At 37.1% G+C, this 21,786-nt stretch overlaps 1 protein-coding gene across 4 annotated transcripts in view; it reads right to left on the reverse strand.

Annotated features, from left to right (window-relative positions):
- mdga2a (MAM domain containing glycosylphosphatidylinositol anchor 2a) overlaps positions 1-21,786 on the reverse strand; it is a 210,875-nt gene that overhangs the window by 17,423 nt on the left and 171,666 nt on the right. For 2 of the 4 annotated variants that reach the window (XM_088648092.1, XM_088648091.1), the window contains exons 11-13: positions 13,274-13,451; positions 8,294-8,311; positions 329-349 (exon numbers count right to left, since the gene is read on the reverse strand). In XM_088648092.1, coding sequence (XP_088504218.1) covers positions 329-349; positions 8,294-8,311; positions 13,274-13,451 — 217 coding nt within the window. The remainder of the gene's footprint in view (positions 1-328; positions 350-8,293; positions 8,312-13,273; positions 13,452-21,786) is intronic. The other 2 variants (XM_088648093.1, XM_088648094.1) reach the window with 1 other exon arrangement.

The raw sequence follows: 21,786 nt of genomic DNA on the forward strand, positions 1-21,786 counted from the left end.
TTTTACTTAAGCAACATAAAGCTCAGATGGAATGAAAATAATAAGATACTATATTCACAGGGATCAAGACTGGAACAACTTGAAGACCATTTAGATAGAAAATAAAATAACATTGATTTTTTATAGTATTATTAGAAAGATGGAGGTTTCCTATTATCAAAGCCCTTGATAAAAACAACTCAAACAACTAATTTTAGATCTTATTGAATGATCATATTCAATAATTATCTTATTGAAACATACTAGCTCATAGCTAGTGAACAACAGAAATAAGTTTAATAACAAATGTAAAAATATAAGAGTCTGTGAATTAATAATGGATACTCACTTAAGTGTGGATTTGTGGGAGCTGTAAAATAAAACACAGAGAGACAAGGTTAAAACCTGACCAATTATTTAAATCCATTTAAAATATGATAATTCTTATTGATCAACATACTGTAAAATTTCCAAAACTTTACATCAAAATACAGTATGTACACTAGCATTATGCTTTGTACTCTGAAGTATATTATGAACTGCACACATCTATATAATGTGCATGCTGGAGATTGCTGTTAACATTCTGAATTACAGCACATAATTAACTTTTAAAGACACTACTTGAATGTGTGATGCGTTTACAGGAATTCGGGAAAGTCTGTAAAAGATGCTGAGAAGTCCTTGCAGTCTGACGCCCGTTATTTAACCCACTAATTATCACAGGCCGACACGTTCTGTCAGCAGCAAGACACCTTCCATCAACAGAGCCGGAAACATATTTGGTTTATCTTCTCTACTATTGCAGCTGGAGACTGATGTGAAAATCTTTAGCTTGATCATTTTTCAAAAGCCATCTTCTGGATGCCGGTTAATGTACTGTAAGTGCTGATGTTTACACAAAAACAAAACAGTGGGTACTTCTGCATAGTGTGAAAAAGGATTAACTAGAGAAGAAAATTCACTCATATTTGGCAGCAATTTTACTCAGCTACACAAAAAAAAGTCAGTGAAGAAAGTTCAAAAATTATGGTCCACAGCGAAGAGTGCCACCTACTGGTCCACCAACACCGCTTATAGAATAACGTTCCCTGGAGATCCTTCAGTCTAGTTGGACCAGGCCTATCCTTGCTTATCTTCTCAGACCTGACCAGTTCTTATTTAACCTAAGCAGTACCTCTGTGACCACCACCAATCCAATCATGGCCAGCAGCCATATCACCCTGCAACTCACAACTGGCAACCCACTGAAGCTAAGCAGGTGTGAGCCTGGTCAGTACCTGGATGGGAGACCTCCTGGGAAAAACTAAGGTTGCTGCTGGAAGAGGTGTTAGTGGGGCCAGCAGGGGGCGCTCACCCTGTGGTCCATGTGGGTCCTAATGCCCCAGTATAGTGATCGGGACACTATACCGTAAACAGGCGCCGTCCTTCGGATGAGACGTAAAACCGAGGTCCTGACTCTCTGTGGTCATTAAAAATCCCAGGGCGCTTCTCGAAAAGAGTAGGGGTGTAATCCCGGTGTCCTGGCCAAATTTCCAATTGGCCCTTACCAATCATGGCCTCCTAATAATCCCCCTCTATGAATTGGCTACATCACTCTGCTCTCCTCCCCACTGATAGCTGATGTGTGGTGAGCGTTCTGGCGCACTATGGCTGCCGTCGCATCATCCAGGTGGATGCTACACATTGGTGGTGGTGGAGGGGAGTCCCCATTACCTGTAAAACGCTTTGAGTGGAGTGTCCAGAAAAGCGCTATATAAGTGTAAGCAATTATTAATTATTATTATTATAATCCATCTATCTTTAAAGACAAAACAAAACCTTGAAATGCAAATGGTGATAAAAATCCAGTGAGCAGTAGCCACACAAGGCTACATTCCAGATGGACAAGTCATGTTTCAAAGTGCAGGGAAAGAGAAAAACATAGGACAGTTTAGGGATGCAAGCTCCCACAGAAAATACCTTTCATACTGTTGGATATCCATGTCCTTCATGAATACACCTTTCATTTAGAAAGAATTAGAATTAGAAAACAACTAAATGTTGCTATCATTAATTTATATTTACTGTATTGTTACAGGTGAAGGTGACTATAGATGTGTCTCAAAAGAATCTAGAAACATTGGGTAATGCCTAGCTAGTATCAACATTTCCTGCTTCAAAGCAAGGGGGATGTTTGCTGAGATGTAGGGGGTTAAGATTCAGTGATCAAAGCAATTGTACATTTTACCTTGGTGTACCTTAGTTAATTAAGCTCTGGGTAAATGATTAAGTGTAAATCAACAGTCCAGAAAGACACCATATAGGATCAGCTCAGGATATAACAGGAGAGAAGACGAATAAAGACAAGAGGAGGACATAAAACATGGGCCAGGCAAGAGGTCCTTGCCCGAGATAATCTAAAAGACCCGATTGGTGCTAGGTATTTGAACCTTGCTAAGACAGCTTGCTATTCTGTAGTTTTGGGGATTTCCTGAGTGAAGAATCCCTTGGTTAAAAATGGCCTCTCCTGCTTAGTGGGTTCATTCTAGAATAGGGAGATAGGCTCCTATTTATTTTGTGGTATCTGGGTTTGTAAAGAGAGAGAGATTTAACTGCAGGTTGTATTCTAGAGTATTTAGTTTAGAAGGCAGTCTGTCTCTTATTCTGGATTTTGTAGGTGTTAAGAATTGAATACTTGGTAAGAGCCTGGGTTAGGAGGTTAGGCCTCTGGGACACCTTCTCTGTAAACCTCTACTGTACATAGGAAAATGTGTGTATTGTATGTTTATTTTGTGTGTAGTGTAGTGTGTGTATCGTCATTGTTGTTTAACCAATTGTGCCTGAATTATTACTCTTTTCACCAAAACTGTACTAGAGAACAAAGAATGAATGTGTCACTAACTACTGTATACCAACTGCTCAGGTATATTCTTGAAAGAAATCTTTACAAGCAGGTGTTATGATTATTTAATTTACTTATTGATTAATCAGCTCAGTTTCCTGATATTTCTCTAATTTCGTTATCCCCCATTTGTAACAGTATGTTTATACATCAGTGGCCAGTGATGCAGAACAGGGGAATGAGATATTTTTCTTTCCTCTCCACACTTTTACAGTGCTTTCTTTGTGCAAGCAACCAGTTTACTCATTTATTAGAACTAATTGAAATTAATGAGTTTTGTTCTCTCTCAAATTTACCGCTTATGATATTATAGCTGCCTTGACCCCTCTGTAATGCTGACATAACCACATAGACTATCTCCTCCAAACTGTGTAAAAATAAAAAAATATCTATTTCATATCCTTTGATGTAAATATTTGACAACACCATTCAAAAAATGTTTTGAAAGAAAACCATTTCAAGCTTCACAACAAAAAATATTTTAATTTCAGTGAATAAAAATTACAAGATTAATGTTGGGAATCAGCCAAAAACGATCAACATCTCCAAACATTTTTTTGTTTGGAGATAATTTTTAAACAGATAATTTTTTTTATCTATCATTTTCTCTCTAGATATCAATTGAAGGTACAGTATTATGTTCTTCCCATTAATTAAAAGAAAAAAATAAGGTCAGTTTTAGATACCTCAGCATAACTGAGGTGAAATGTAGGGAAAAAATACATTTTTTTCAATTCCTGTAACAGGTTTCAAACGCAAGAAAAATTAACTGCTGCAACTGCAAAAATAACAGCTGTTTTATATTTGGCAAAGCCTGCAGCATGATCAGGTAGAGTCTAATTAATAGGTCTCCCTGAACTCTGTGCCTGGGTGTTTACAATTAGTGCAATGTAGAAGGAAAGTGTTAAGAGTAATCTGTAGCTCTCTACAAAGGCAAGGGCAATTGCAGACTTCTATTTCTAGGTCAATAACTTGATCCTCACCTTTTTAAAATGTGTTTATTTTCCAGGACTGTACTACGGAGTCATTTAAAAAAAAAAAAGTATTTTGATTTCCACACATTATGCCCCAGGGACTTTCTTGCAACCACAGGTTCTCTTAGACTTTCATGACTGCATTTGTTCTGACTAAATAACAAGCAACGAGCACTTCCTAAAACAAAGTCTTTGCCATTTATCCATTCATCTTCATGTTCCTAGCCCGATGACAGAGTGTTACTCTCTGGGTGCTGATTTCCATGCACTATCCAAATACAGCAGAAACATCACGTCTGAAACCAAGATTGTGAAGGTCTGTTGTGGTTGCATCATGTCGGGGATGACTGAACCCGGATTATCGAAACATGACAGCTGTTAACCTTGAGTTTATATTCTGTATATGCGCACGTAGCTGAAACTGTTATATAACGATCTTTATTTGTTAATCTACAGCCTGTGATGATAGAAACCTTATTCACTAAGACATATCTGGAAAACTCTGGTTTTTAACTCATTCAGATTGTTTTGTGTTCAGCTAAGAGGATGTTAAAATTGGAAAGATGCCGATTAATAATTACATTTAAAATAAAATAGTAAAAGAATGAATATCAATCAATCTAAAATGACTATACAGTATAACTGATGTCAACCTATTTTTGAATACATTTTAATCACAGCCCTGTAACAAATGCAAAACATCCAGAGCCATGTATTTCTGTTGTAGTCCCTGCAGGCCCTAAAGCAGTAGCAGTATAAAACATAGAAACATAACTACAAAAGGAAACAATGCACAATTTCTTTATTTTCCTTTCAGTTTTGCTTTGAAACAGCATAGTGAGAGGTCACACAGCCTTGTCATAGGAACTAAAAAAGCTGACAAACTGATGTACTCCAAGGCTGACCTTCCAATTACAGCACTGTTGAGGAACGTTATTAAGGCTGACGAACACTGAATTCTTACTTAGCCCCTGTACATTTTTTTTTCATCCTTGCTCCGGTACATTTTTTTTTTTGTGTGTGATAGAGAGACATTTAATTTTGTTTCATAATTGCAGGGATTCCAGCAGAGCTGCAAACATTTAATCAAAATAACATCTAATATTCCCCTAACTGAGTCAGTCCAGTCAAATGCAATTACTGCCATATCTGAATAACTGGACCAGGAGAACAAGGTAGGGGTCTGCTGTGCAGGAATAGTTTCTGTTTCTGGCTACAGAACAAAGGTTATGTGCGCATCCACTGGGCTGAAGAAACAACTCCTTTGCTGAAAATCAGCTATGACCACCAAGCAGTTCACACAACTCCCCATATCAAATAGTTGCAACTGCAAGGCCATTACAGGCCCTGCCAAGGCCTGCTCAGGCAGTAGATATGAACCCTTTTGCCTGCACACAAGTCCCCCTCAACTGATAACTTGAAACGCACCCCAATCTGTTTACTTCCAGGAAACTTTACCTTTCTCAAAACAGGCAGGGAACTTGCAGACTAGGATTGTAAATCTATGTACAAATATACCTACACCTCATTCCAAATCAACTTTAGTATACAACACAAGTTGAATATTAGTATCTATTCAAAACTAAATGTATGCATAAACTGTAAGTTATGCAGTTAAATGCGGAATCAAGCTATTTGTGAGAGAGCAATTAACTTGCTTTTACACAGATTGCCTGCTTTTACCTGGCACAAGGTAAATGCTTTATTAGAACAGGGCAACACAGCCACATGCAGTTCCATTCCAGATGTCATTTTAGTCTAATCATGACATAAAAACATTTGTCACACATATACAGCACATTTGCTCACACCTCCCTATGCTGAGGACAGACAGTTGATTCAAATGAAAAGGCTGTAACGAGCTTCAGAATTAAATCCTGCATTTATCAGTTACATCGATGAAAAGGCATCATGGTTATTTTATGCCTGCCTTGTCAACAGACGGTATACTTTAAAGGATTTATGATACATTCTGTACACAAACAGTAATATCATGAATGCAACAAAATATAATTAAGTCCTTTACAGTTTTTTCTAATTGTATTCCAGTCTGTAGACTATTATAAGCTCTGCATCTGCCAAATAATGAACAAATAATCAATGCGATGTAACAAATTACATAAATTCAATGTAATCAAGGTTAAGTTTAATAAGAAGATATGGTATTATTTTGTCCATATTTTTCATAGGAGTATTAACTTCTTTAGTATCAAAACTTCCATTGTTTATTGATGGAGGATGCATTCAACAGAATAATAATGGTCAAAAGGCAATGCACCATAATTCAGAATGCCCCTGCAGTCTTCTAGAATTCACAGAGAATGTGAAATAGTTAATTAGAACAAAGAATGCCTCACAGAGTTGGCTTAATGCACAAGATAGGTTCGCTTCATATGAAATACGGGAAGCAGAATAATAATTCAGTAGTGCTCATACAGTACATGCTACTAGAAACGCACTTATACCATGTGGGCTCTCTTTATATAATTTTAAGACGAGCAAAATGAAATACACAATGAAGTAATATACAAATATGTACCACAGTCCTGTCATTTTGCAGAGTGTATTGGTCGTTTGTTTCTCTAAGGAACATTGTATTTAAATATTGTTTGAAAGCAGTAAAAATCTCTAAATTCAAAGAATTTCCCAAGAAAGGGGAAAATGTACAAATGCACAGAACACTTTGACAGATCGCTCTTCCAAGTCTTAAGGCAAAGTAGAAACCAAATATTACACACAAATTCTAACATATCAGGTTCCCAGGTTCGTTTCATTATGCCTTTCCACCTCTGCAAATTTTGAAACTGAGTGCCATCCTGAAAGATTTATAAGTATGCAGTGGTGACTGTCTCAACCACTAGTCTACGAAGCAGAGCTCTAGCAGTGTTCTGCTGATATCAAAGGCCTCAATCTTCAGCACTGACTCATGAGAGATTCACATTCTGATAAAAGGGGCCTATTTCCCTTCAATAATGATAATTTTAGATTAATATTTAGTGTTCTCAATAGGTTCTGCTTTCATGGGCTGTCTGTTTAATTATGGCGATGCCAGCTGACTTTTGTTCAACAGAAGAGTGAAAGGAAGAGAAAGAAATCTTTAGGACAGATTGTCTAGTTACTGTGTGTGGTATGCTGCACTGTCATTGCCAGAGTTTTTCATTTCAATTTAGGATATATACGTGCCTGTAAGGATTTGGATTAGAAACATGAATTGCTTGTGAGTCTGTGCTGGAGGTCAGTTCAGCTCTGTGCAACTATGGTACAATCTGTCTCAGTGTGGTGATTGAGACGGATGCATTTGCGTATTTATAAATCATTCAACATATCACTCCAGGATGCAAAGCTTTGCAAAAAAACAAACAAACAAAGGTCATTTATGCAAAATAACAAAAGTCATTTATGCAGATGGAAAGCCTAATATGTAGGGTGTAGCGTTTGTTTTTCCCTAATCTTTTAAGACCCTTGATTCATATCGTATTGTTGAATATGATCACCACTTCTAGATGGGATATACAGTACTGTTGCTTTGTCATTTGTACATCATAATGGAACACTTAGGATAATTAAAATATCCAATAAATTGGAAGATTAATTTTAAACAATGCCTTTCAGACCACTCAAATGGGACCACTCAATAAGAGAAAATATTTTGTATTGCGAAAAGAGCAAGTTGTGTCCAAAAAATGTTCAATCAAAGGACAGTTTGTTGTTTTAACAGACCCCTGGTAAAACTGGGGGTCCTTGATATTCCACTGATATTTAACTCAAAGTGATAAACCAACCTTGTATACTGCTTTGTAACAAGCTAAACAGTACTAAACTATTACAATATCTAGTCAAAACCAGAAAGTTAAAGTTTAATGTACTGTTTATCAGCAGTGAACAGAAATTTTCTGATAACTGTTTTTAGTAGACGCATTGGACTTGATTCAGGTACTGTACAGCAACATGTAACTAATCACTTTTTTAACAGGATACTGTACATCATTGTTGGACATCATGGAACTAATTCTTCAACAGCTGACATAGTGGAGTTTCGTAGGGATGTCTGGCTGGCTTTGGTATGGCACACATACTATGATTTACTAAAAAAAAACATGTTTATGTTAGTAATGAGGCAAATGAGCTACCTCGGGTTGACTTTCATGAAACAGATAGCTTTGTTTAAGCAGCAAGAATTCAGAAAATGGCACAAGTGTGTTATTACAGTAAGTACTGCCCTTAGATGTTTCCTATAGGTCATTAAAATGCATCTCTTTACATACTGTAAGTACTAGCTTACATTTTGTGCTGCGGTACATGTGTTCATTAACGGAACACACATTTTTTAAAGATAGAGTTATACAGACAAAATCAATGACAGTTCTTCAGAAACACAAATGCCATTGTCTGGTTCCTCGCAAGATAATGTAAGTGTTAGTATCACAAGGCTGTGAAGTTGGCTTGAACGTTTTACCTGATGTTCTTCTGCCCCCTTGGTTAAAGAAAATAGAAAAATGACATTGAAATTAAAATTGAAAATTGAGTGATTGACCCACAAAATAACACAAGCAAACAGGCAGATAATTAATGTACAAATGAAATCATGCAAATTGCAATACACAGAGGTTGTAAGATACTCACACATAACGTAAAGCTGGTTTATGTCAGCATGTAAATCATCTTTAAAAAGTGACCATTGGGGTTTTCTACTTTCAAACCTCCCTTTAAAATGACCTTTGTGTCAATGAAAAAAAACACTGGAACCAATTACCTCTTGTGGTTTTACAGTTGAAATGCAGTTTGTATCTTTATCTATGGCTCTGTTTCTTCTGTGGAAGAGGCAGCCATAGCACATTCCTGATGCCACTGATGGGTTAGCAGTACTGGTACTGATTATAGGAAAAACGATCTTTTAACTGCCATCAGGTCAGCAGCATATTCAGACTGACTATCTCAACATTTTACACAGCTTAAAAAACAACACAATTGTCAGAATCACCATCTTTCAGAAGCTTGGCATTATATAACACCTTGAGACAAAAGGAAGTAGGTTGTCTGAGTCTCTTTAAACATCAGCCGCCAAAGGCAGATGGCAATGTGCTTTCAACACTGAATGTTCTTATAACCCTCTGCAGAGAGATCCCTGAAACAGAATTATGTCTTTTAATTTTTTTTTATTTTCCTTTTGACTCCTTTAGTTTTATTAGTTAGCCATTTAGCAATTCCACCCCCATACTGCCATGTATCCCCCATTAATATCTTTGATTATCCCTCTCCACACTTATGAATGCAAATCTACAGCCCATGTGTTTCAAAGCATACTCTGCAGTATAGTCCTATTGAAAGGCACCTTTGCTGTTCCATTAATTGTTTACTGAATGCAGTAATTTTGGATGCTGCCAAGTTAATTCAAAATTCACCAGTGAACTCATAGCATCTTTTCCCACAGCCAGCAGGTGTCCCTGTTACATTAAAAACCAACTTGGTGGTGCTTCTACCTTTTCTGACTACCTGCTGTTCCTTCAATTACATGAGAAAACCCTGCAGGAATTTAGAATCGTATTTATATTTAGAGTTAGAGCATCTTATGCTTTACTTCCCATGGACTTTACTGTTATTTCATCTATAAAATGAGCTGAGCCATGGAAGAATCATTATCATCCTGCTCAAAGGCTTTCAAACATACTGTACAATCATATCACTGATTTTCAGACAGGCATCCAAAAATCATGGAATGCATTTGGATGTAAAGCACTAATATTCTTTATGGTTTCTGACAACACATCTGAACAACCACAAAACTTAACAATGCCCAGTGCCATCAATGGCTAGTCAATGATTCTTTCATCCCAGTAGCAGTTTTTTATAACAGTACAGATTAACAATAAAAGGCCTGACTCTAAGAAACCCAGTGGATACCCAATGACTTCTAAGGAGAGGATAGAAATCCTCTCCTTAGAAAAAACCCATTCATTCAGTTCCTTAACCAACATTTTAGGTGGTAGTATCTAGACACTGTATAATATACTGTAATGTGAAGTATAGTATATTGTACATGCACATGACATTCAGTGTGGCATTTGACAAGACCTTTTTCCTCATTTGTAGCGGTATTTGTTGAATTTGGAAGTCAATGTTTTTAAAATGCCTAATTAAATTTAAATGAGCAGCAAATAATACAATACATATCCATCTGCGTATTTCATAGTTGAATCAGATTTGAATTGATAACCATTAACCACTTCATAAACACTGACGATTCATGCATTAATGTAGGCTGAAGGGTTATGAGTCAGTCAGCCTGCTTTGATTATGGAAGAACCAATATGCATGGGAAAGCAGTAAGATCACAATACCCTCAACTGCTGTGCTGAATTGTGCTGCATAATGATCGTAAGCAGGAGCCTTCTCAGTATGTGTTTGGAAATTAAATGAAGATCAAGAGTTTCATCAAAAAAAGTTCTGTGGAAGTCACATGATGTTCCTCTTTGGGATCACTCAAGTCTGAAGAACCTCGCCAACACTCAAAGGCATTACAACTCCTTTTGCTCTCCTATAAACTGAATTACAATTACAATTTTAAATTTTAAATGGCAACACGTGTTTGATATAGGTTTGCCGAGTGTTAAATATGGCAATGACTGAGAAAATAGTGTATGTAAAAATAAAGTGTTTATGTTAAACGTATTGTGTAATGTGTTACTGTATGTCTTTTTTCCTAGCTACAAAGCAAATTTCCCATCTGGGACAATAAAGTAAAAAAAAAGTCATAGCTGCCAACAAAAGGCTGTTCCTGCTCTTAAGTGAGTAGTCATCTACCCTTTGCTTTGCTATGTACATTAAAAATGAAAAAAATGAAATGCTTTCCTGTACAATCTGATCCAATCATATAGTGTTTATTACTTAAGTCTTAAAAGAGGGGGTTCTTTTTTTTCCCTATTCCCACTACTGTATATTAACAGTAATGAATGATGAATATTGTTTTTTATTTTCTTGGTGGAAAGGAGGTAAGGAGGAATTTTGAAAAGCAATTCTGAAAAAAAAACATTTGATTACGTTATGAAAAAAATAATGTATGTTATGGGTCATTACAAACAAAGATAATACTAGCATATTGTCTTCAAATGCCTTTTTCTTTACATTAGGACAGTGGAACTAAAAGTTATCTCAAGATAAAGTCATTAATAAATTCAAGGATCATTGGAGGTAGAAGTGTTAGTTAGATCTGGAATTAGTCAATAGTATTTTTGTTTCTCTTGTGATTCAACTGTATGGTACAACTGATTTTAAGATTGTATGATGTTTCAAACAAAATAAAACAAATAACAACTGTAAGTGTGCCCTTACATTTTAGGGTTTTGTACTGTGTGTAATGGCGGGAGGTAATAAATTAGACTGTACTGAACCAGGGCCGCCATTAGCCGATATGGTGCCTTTGTGCAAAATAGAAAAAGGCACCCCTTCCTCAAGGAATTTTTTTTAAGTTAGTATATTATTTATTTCTCAATAACAACAATTATAACAAACATAAAGTCATTCTGTATACATTATACAAGTCTAATTATTGAACATAAAATAATACAATTCAATTTTTTAATCAGAATAATTAGGAACTCAAAGTCACTAGTATATAATAATTTGTTATGAAATAGTTACACATCTTGCTTTCGTGGAAACAAAATTCTTTATGACAGTTTCAATGCTTACTTGCTGCAATATCTTGTTTTCTATAGAAATGGTTGCTAGATTTGACTAGATTTGTCTTTCTTGTGACATTTTAGGCCTTAAGTAGTGTTTACTACATTTTAATTTGGAGAAGCTACGTTCTCCACTGGCGACCAGTACTGGCAAAGTTAAATATATCCTGAGAACTAAAATGTGTCTGGTAAATTAATGCTGCAAATATATTGCAATACTTCAACGGGAGTCATACTAGATTTTAAAAAACAACTTAAGGTTTTTAGTTCCTTCATCGGTGTCCCATCAATATCACATTCCTTACTGTGTTCATCATTCAATTTCAATTATACATTTTTACATTGTTGCAGTATTTCACGTTCACTGTAATTCTTCAAATTACATATGTCATCAAGAACACTGAAAAGGCCATGATATTCTTTCAGTATTATAAACCTTTCTTTTAAAGATGATATTGTTGTATTCAAAATAGAAAAAAAAAAGAAATTTAGTTTTGGATCATAGATGGGCTGATCGTGGGATTCGTAGTTGAACTGAATCTTCTTCCTCCTTTTTCTTGTATTTTCTACATGTGAGAAGTTGGCTTCAATGTCAAGAGAATCTGCGATTTGTTTAGCATCAATAATATATTTTTCGGAAACATCATCACTTAGTTTTTCTTCAAAGAATTTCTTAATCCCTTCGATGCTTTCAAGGGTATTATATACATTGAATTTTGGTTCCTGCATCATTTTGCTTGCAACATTACAACATTTTATTTAAAACATCATGCCAAATTAGTACTGAGCAAATAAATTTAAAAGCCGATATTTTTTAACTATACCTTTGGCTTATGTTCTAGAATCTACATCTTTATTAATATCATCAAAAATTTCAGAAAGAGCATTGCATACTGCATCTAATTGAGTTTTATAGTGACATGATGGCATCAACTCGACTTTCCCATCGCATATTCGACAATGGTTTCAAATTTATGTTTGGTAAATGTGTTTTCAATATACAGTATATATATATAGATGTTGTTAAATCAACAAGGTCTTTTGATTATCGAACTTGTTCGAAACGGAACGATATATATCGGCCCTCTTAGAACAAGACACTTTACTTCCATCTGTCGGACAATTGCCGTAATATACTGATTTTGTTAGAACGAGACTTCACTGCGATCTACCAGAAAATTGTCATAATGAACATACAAATTGCCCATCTTTTGAGTCAACAAAGTTTATAAACTACAAAAAAATCAAAATAATAAAGATATCTACGATGTGAATGGCGCCCACTTAAATGTGGCGCCCTTGTGAGTTGCATAACCTGAACAACTTTATGCGGTGGCCCCATACTGAACCTTGTGAAGATGAGGTCCAATAATAAGCACACATTAACCCACATATCACATTATGTTTTGCAATTATAGTACTTTATAGACATGCAGTAAACATGTTATCACATTTAGGAACTGTTTAACAACTGAAACCATTCATAATTCGGTTTATAAAAGCTTGAATGGGTTTAAAGAATCCCTGGTCACAGGTTTTAACAACAAACCTGTCTCGTGACTGGGTATGTTTATCCTTTTTAAATGTTAAGATAATACATTTTACAGAGGCAGTGTAAATCCCAACTAAAGATCAAGGTAACATGGACAAACTGTCAGGTGCAACGGTGACAAAGTCACAGCCCATGAAAGAGCCCCGATTTCCCTTTCCCTGTGGGTCAGGCCCCCAGTTAGGTCTGAGCGAAGAGCGGCACTTACCACTGTACTTTACAATCCTGATGGTGGAGTCTCCCTCTCCAAATTTGGTGATGGGGGTAAGCCGAACTTCGTAGGCCTCGGGCTTGATCAGCTCCGTCAGGTTGTAGGTGAGCAGCTCTCCCTTCTGGATCATCCCTGAGATCGGGATCTCCTGCTCCCACCACCGCTGTTGCCCAGCCTGTCAGAACAGGGGACAAACAGGCTGGTTTTGTAAGGGGGTCCTTCCAGGGGGCATGACAGCAGAACACCAGCCCGGCAAAGGTACCGGCCTTTGATCCGACCTCTGTTTAGGAAAAAGGTTCAGCTTTTTTAGTGGAGGCTGTAGGGTGTTTTTTCTCTTGTTTCTAGAAATGATAACCCTTGTGACTGTCGTCCCATCTCCATTCTTGTTATACATAAAAGGGGCAAGGTATACTGTTTCTAATTTCCTCAAGTAATCAGTAGTGTTGAAGATTTTGGATTCCTCCTTCTACTCAGCCTTGAACTTGAACTTTATTGCCATATGTAACCGGTACTGGTACAATGGAATTCTTACTTACAGAAAGTCTCTCGATTGTAAAACAAGTGTAAAAAACAAAACAAAGTGCAAACAGTGCATCAAGACAATGTACAAACAAACAATAGACAATGTGCAAGTAAACATGTAGACAGTTTGAATGTAAACAATACAGACGTGTAAACAATGACTGGAGATGTGCAATAGATAAGAAATCATAAAGAGGTAGATGGTGATGGTGTAGGTGTGGTCCGAGGGGGATGGCTAAATGTGTTCGCCAGTCTCACTGCTTGTGGATAGAAGCTATTGAAGAATCTAGTGGTAAGTGTCCGTATGCTCTTATATCTCTTGCCTGAGGGCAGTGGGGTGAAAAGCTCATGCCCGGGCTCTTCACCCCACTTTCTCCACCGGCCTCCACCTGCTTTCTTGTGTTTGTCCAGTAGGGAAGTAACAATATATGACTCGTGTTAATCTCAAGGGCAGGAGCACCTCAAAGGATCAAGCTTTTTTTTTCAAGCAATATGTTCTTCTGACTGAACCAACATTACTTTAATGGACCACTGTACTACATTTCAGACAGTATATAGCTTTATTAAAAATAAAAGGAACATGCTTTGCAAGTTGCCAAAACATTATCTGGTATAATCTGGAACTTTATTATCTGTTAACTAGAGGACAACATTGATAACATTTTATATATTGTGAATAAAAATATTCTTATATCTATCTACTCTTAAACAGGTTACAGGAAGCCAGACCTCATTACTGACACATAGAGTGCTATGTGGGACTGAGAGCACAGGACTTCTCTCACCCTGAACAGGAAACCCATGAACACACAGAGAACATGGAATCTACACAAAAACTGATGTTGAAGGATGTAATTGAAACCGGGCTCATGAAGTTGCACTAATGCCATGCCAACATGCTGATTTAAATGTATTTTTTCAGGACCAATATATTATTTACAATTTTCTTAACTGAGGCTGCTGTAATAGCCATGTGTGGTGTCACTATAGATTTTGTCAGTGTACATTTATAATGTCAAAGCCATGGTTAATTTAATTACACTTTACTAGTCCTGTTGTATGCCAATAAACATTTCATTCATTTCCATAAATGCAAGAAAAGATGTGACTACAGAACTGGAAACTATCAAGTGGTGAGATCCAGTAGCTGTAGCATTATAATTATTGCAATCAAAAACTGCATGAAGGATGATTGTAATTAAAAAATTACAGTCATTTTAAAAGGTGGGTTATTTGTCTGCTGCCACAGAGAATCATTTAGTTATTTGTTTGCATTTGTCACTCCTTCATAATTAACAGCCTAAATCATTGAATACCACGGACCGTATACTGGCTCCATACAACCTATTGACCGTCCTTGAAGACACAATGAAGATTCTGCCTTTATTGAGTGTCATGACATTCCTCTACCATACAGTTAATGTTTAGTGCTTGAAATCTACTATGACAACTCATAACAACAATTATCCACCTCCTTTAAAAGAAGCTCTATTCTAAGATATTTTGCATTAGAAGCAGGAAGCAGGAGGAAGCAGACAGAAGTGGGGTGTAATGGTTAGGACTTGTAACCAGATGCTTATGCATTCAAATCCCAGTTGGGACACTGCTGTTGTGCCCTTGAGCAAGGCAAGACAATTCACTTGCCTTATGTAAAATGTTCAACTGTGCATATCTACTTAAAATAAGTGATGAATAATGGACACATTGTAGCACCAAAGACATTGCTCACATGGGCATTAAGCAGTACACTCAAGATACATTTGATAAAATTATTTCAAAGATACAACTGATACAGTACACTACAAAATCCATTCTGTGCAAAGGAAAAGGTTAAAACAGTGGACAATATACGAAGGAAGAACATGTGAAATTGTGTTGCAAATACTGCAAATCATTCACAGGTCTGGTGAGTTTAGAAGAAAACCAGTAAGGGCTGCCCCAGCTTACTAATACTGCAAAACAGCTAAGAGAAGAATAGAAAAATAAATTCAGCAGACAGCTGGATGTTCCACTAATTCTGAAAGCTGTACATGTTCCTACTGCTTGCTGCAGTGCTAGGCCTGGTGAAGGCAAACTCTCACACGGACACTAAGCGATGAAAGAGATGCCTAACCAACAGTCAATACTCATATCTGCATCAGGCAGAGGTAATTCCCACTTACAGAATGCAGCTCAAGTGTCTCTATAAGCCATTCATTTTCAAATCTCCCCATACCAATCCTGAGCCTTAAACAGAAATTGATTCATTATTGGGAAAAAATACTGCCCCTCGGCCTTAATTCTAAGACAGCTGCAGAGAGAAATCATTGTGATTGTGAGGGTATTTGTGAGGAGCGGGCATGTCTATAAATAGGTACAGTATATTGAGCTGAGCTGTCCATGCACAGAACACTCATTACCACTTATACAACTGTATCCCTGGCTATGGATGACATTTAATTATTTATATACTGTAGGAACACCTTTAGTTAGCCATTCTTTCATTACCAATTAACGACTCTCATTGAGCTTAACAAAAGAAAAAGATCAGCTGATTGCTGATAAAAAAATATATTTGCAGCAGGTGTGTTTTTTTAAGAAAACAAAATGAGAAAGACATTTTCTTTGCAGTGGAAGGTTTTTAGCAAACATACGTAACCAAAACAAGTACAGTGTTTTCGCTTTTGAAAACGGAAGAAATTCTGTTTCCATTTCGAATCCATATACTGTATACATAGTGAAGCTTTAAGTAAATCATAATTAAGGAGCTTAAGTATCTAGAGTAGACCAGTAAGCAGTGGGCTCACATGGGCCCAAAAATTTTTATGGACAAATTAATTTCATCAGCCTAAAATCTGCTCCTGTACTAGCAGGCCAGTATAGAATTCATATACTGTATAACATCTACAGTATACAGTAAGTGTATGTAACATACTTAAAAAGATACAGAATAGAAAGACATAAAAAGACTGACCTGACCATTCCTTTATGTGAAAACAGGTCATTCAATGGGGACAAAAGTAATATGGAGCTGGTCAATATTGAATATTTACTGGGTCAATAGAAGCACACCAGATGCAACCAATCTCCAGTCAACCTGCCACCTACGGTATCTGGATTCCACCTGCTGTAAGAAATCTTCCAGTCAGAGCCACTTTATGATGTTTTTTTTTTTCTGAGTGGGTACAGTACCTCACATGAAGAAAAGTCGGAAGACAATTAAAAGAAAAAAAATGAAAAAAGAAAATGGATGGAGCACAAAAGGCAACACACAATGGCACAGAAGAAAAAGCAGAAAATGGAAAGTTTTGTCGAAGTGCATAATTCAAAGGAATAATTGCAATCAACACAATGACTGAAGTCAAACATGCATTCATTCTGATTGCGATGCATTTTTGCTGAAAGAACACATACTGTTAAGAACATTTACTCTTTCTGAACAGAACTACAGTTCCTAAGGTGCATTATTAGTTTCATATTGAACACGCTCTGCAAGTAGGATTGAAAAAAGTGGTGTCAAAACCAGTTTCCTTTAGTGTCACAACAATGAAGAGAAAAAAAAATATTCAGCTTGTAACTCAGTTAAGATGATGAACTTGCAATAGGCAAAATGTGAGATGAAAATTTGGCTCATGTCAAATGTGGCTTCACGGTGACAAATGGAATGCTATAATGTTCCAAAGGTAGAGACAGGAAAACAAACCACATTACAGCAACCTGTACAGATGACACTATGTGCAAAACCAAGGTAGAAAATGACCAAACTGTACATCATTAACCCAGGAGGGATGTTATTATTACACATAAATTGTAAGGCTGAAACTGAAGGCAGTGCTTTGATGAGCAGTTCTCCTAAATGATGCCAACAGAAATAAATAAAGCAATATTTTCAACTTTCAGAAATAAAAAAAATACTACTAGACAAAAACATAATTGGAGGAAAAGAATTCCAAATGTCATTATCATTACAAATCCGATGCAGGATTTGAACAGGTTTTTCATTAGTTTTAAAGCAATCAAATTACTTCCGAAGTATTTTAGCACTTTGACCCTCCAATTAACCTGTTAAATTGTGCAGAAGGCAAGTCTAACAGCTCTAACTGAGAGGAAAGTCAATTTATCTTTCCAACCAGGCCGCCTCTAAATTAAACACTTTTAAAAATAAATAGGCTTGGGGATGCTTGTGAGTACTGTCCTAGAAGTGCAAGAACAGCTAATTAAAATACAACACCACCAATTGTATCCTGAAATTCTCCACATAACAGGACATGAATACCATTGCTGTAAAGAAACCCAGCTGAGTGAATTGTAATTTGTTGTATTAGTGTTTGTGTTGGATGCATGTTTTAAGTACATACGGAGGTTTGGATAAAAAAAAAGACAATTACTTTTTTTAAATTTGAACTTACTTTGTTTTCATTCACAACACAGTTTTAAGATTGAAACATTTTAGGAGATTCTTTTCCTTACTTTTTCTGTACACCTGTTTAATTAAATTGCGGGCTGAGATGTGCTGTGTAGCAGTGGTTAATATCCCAGATGTAACTTTCTGTGCTAAGTCAAATGGTCTGCTTGAATTGCACTTCCTGCTGGCGCTGTTGTATCATAGCAACCTGTGGACTTCTACACAGATGACATTGAAAAAACTACTGCACAATACAGCATTCCTCACCAGCCAGGGAGGGTGCAAATATGAGCAAGCAATTTATATATCATCATTATTCATGTCTGATGTTTTTATCAACGGTAACTTATAGTTAATAACACAGCTGCATTACATACGATGGAACATTATGAACCTGCAGGTAACTATAAATAAGTTATACTGTACTGCGAAACACTAAGCAGAGTGGTCTCACAAAGAGCAGGATGCAGCACAAAGCTAATGCAATAAGTTAAACAGAGCAATATATTGTGCAGCGCAGCAAAATAAATTGCAGGATTACACTTGGAAAGCAGAAGGAGAAAAAAGCAGACCAAGCGCAAATGTTAATCTGAGAACGGGTGACAGAACCAACAGATTTACCAACGGCGGATTTACAAGATTATCTGGTAATCAATTAATTTAGTCCCATATAAATCCAGCTTCATCACAACATTAAAAAGACAAAAAACTGTTTTGGGTAGTGTCCCATCCAGGGTGTACCCCACCGTTCGCCTGTTGCTTGCTGGGATAGGCTCCGACTGAGATGGATGGATTTCTTGGTCAGCTGCAGCGTTTCCTTCACTACAAAGATTCACTAACCACGCTTAGGTTTAACCTTGGACTACTTATTGTTTATTTAGGTAAATGAGCTTGGGACTACTGCTAATTGCGTTCGTGAAAACTGTCGGTTGTTTCACAAGGTGAATAATACAGTATGTATCTTCTCCCAGGCTCCTCTCAAGTGGAAATGCCCATTTACATGAGGTGATCTCCTAGTATGCCAGTTACTATCTGTATTAGTCTCAAGACTAATTAAAATACAAATCAGTTGTTTCATGTCTTGGATGTTAGATAACTGAAATGTTGATGAATATACAATTTGACAAGCTCCCCGCAAAGCACTGGCAATAAGTTTACTTCCTACTGTAAAAGTTACTAGAAAGGCAAAAAAATGGAAGTAAGAATGGAAGAAAGAAAATAATTGCCACAAACTGCAAATACAGTGTTACTGGCTAGTGAAACTGGCGGGTCAAAGTCAGAGAAAGAGAACCAGAGACATGCACCACTCCACTGTTCTTAATGTTAGATAAATAACTGGCTGGGGCTACAGCTGATCTCGACACTGCCAGCAATAAACATTCAGAATAGTGCAAGAACCCAGCGCCTCACCTGGGATAAATGAAAGCTGATTGGTTAAACCAAGTGAGAAAACAGAGCTTGTCTAATGTCAGCAAGCCTGCAGCGTTCATATTGTTCACATAAGGATTCTCCCCGAGTCAATAACAAGATTCCCATCACCAAACTCAATTACAGTTTATTGTTTCCACAATTTTTCTAATTTCATAGCTACACACCCCTATGAAGACGAAAGCTGCTTCCTTCCCTGATGATCATTTTAGCATTAAGTAAGAATAAAAAAAAATGTCAGGTGTAACCTAGAAGGCAAAAGACTGTAGCTGAGAAAGAAAGAATAAAGGGGGGCTGTGGGTAAAAACCTAATTTCTAATGAAAGTTTTACTTGCACACGGCATTGCTTACTGAGTAATGCAGGAGGAAAGGCAGCACTGCACCGTTAACACCATATTGTTCTGGTCTTAAGGGAAATAGTACTGCAGCCTGAAAGTGCTTTAAAAGGTCATTAAATATCATTCAGGCTCAGCTTGGGACCACATACTAACACTACAATTTTGTTTTGTAACACTACAATATGTTTCGCTTGAGGGTAGATCGCTGGCCATGACAGTCAAAAATACAAAGAAAATAGATACAATCACCTCCTTCTCAGCATGCTGCCAAAATTGAAAAGTAAACCAAAACCCTATTTAATTAAAGGGAATTCAGGAAGGGGCTTGAAAACATGTGGAAAGAATAGACTTATAAGTCTCAGAAATAAGCTGAAGCGGTGACAGGTTGTGACCACTGGTGTGGTGTGAGTATTGTAATAGTATCAGGTACTGTAGGACCCAGCTTCTTTCTTTCATTTCTGCTCTGCACAACCTGGATATCTCTCTGTGTCTGTCTTCTTCTTTTTAACTGCATGGTGCTTTCTGGTCACTGGGATCTGTTTTTACTCCAGTCTGCCTCCAAAAGGTACAGTATGTTGGATGCTCTTCCTGGGAAGAAAATTCATCTCCTGTGTGTAACAGATTTACACTCACAGCTCTTCTTACAGGCTTTCTGGAATTCAGACTGCAAGCCTGAGTACCTTCTTTCACACTCTTGTCACCTCTAAGTCTGCCTGGCTGACCACATGGTCTTCCATGGAATGTGATGACCCCCATCATAGTGTTTCAGATTCTAGATTGTGAGGTTCTAGGTTTGATGACTTATTTTCATATTCATATCTCAAGATCAAATCTTCCACTTTCTGCAGCCCTACCCTTTTCTTGGAGGTGGCTCGGCTATAAGGAGGACAGACAGGCAAAGCCAATAATGGCATCCCCCATCTGCAAAGACACCAGGGCAAAGGACCAACCCCAAACAAAGGAACAAGGGCATTTCGCCATCCGTAGGTATTTCAGAGATATGATTAAATATCTTGAGTTCTGCAGAAATGAAATGGATGCTTTATGTAGTTAATTCATGCCACAGTAACTATAATAGCTGGGTTATTGAATTCCACTCCTCCACCCCCTCCCATTGGTGAAAGCGTGACACAGCCATGCTAATACAATTGTCCTGTACTCCCACTAACTGCACCATGCTGCTAGAAACTTCTGGGCAGAGCAGCAAAGCCATTTGGCTTTGTTGTTCTGCGCAATAAAAATTACTCCAGCTGACTGGATCCACTCCACTGTCTGTCATATTATTTTGGCCACATTTGAAACAACACTCCCAACTCACAGCTGCATTCAGCAAGTTGTATAGCTTGAATCTGAACCGATGAACCCAAATATATAAAACTCATTCTGCACTCCGCACAGAGGTTTCTAACAGAGAGGCCACTTGGGAGTTCCCCAGGTTGCAGTTCTGATTGCTTTGTTCACCTGTAAGTCACAGCTGACTACTTTGGGCCCTGAGTGTTTCTCAATGTCATTTCAGGCCAGTCTGGCAGTTATGAAACAAAGGAAAAATCCAGAGAGTGTTTTTTTTTGTTTTACATTTCTCACAGGAGAAATTGATGCACGGCACAGCCAGGACTCATCTCTGTTGATGGGAGAGCCCACAATTTGTAGAATCAGTCTTATGCAGAAAGCCTTTTAACTAATGCAACTCTAAAGCATTTGGCGAAGCATGACATCCTACAGTAGCTCGAGTTCACTGCATTTTTAATGTACTGTGTGTTTAATTGTATTAAAACAGGTTCAATAAAAGCAAAGTTGGGGTGGATTCTCTCCATCACTTTTCCAGGAGATACTACAGT

The sequence above is a fragment of the Lepisosteus platostomus genome, chromosome 10 (genome assembly GCF_059453375.1).
Source record: "Lepisosteus platostomus isolate fLepPlt1 chromosome 10, fLepPlt1.hap1, whole genome shotgun sequence".
Taxonomy (NCBI): domain Eukaryota; kingdom Metazoa; phylum Chordata; class Actinopteri; order Semionotiformes; family Lepisosteidae; genus Lepisosteus; species Lepisosteus platostomus.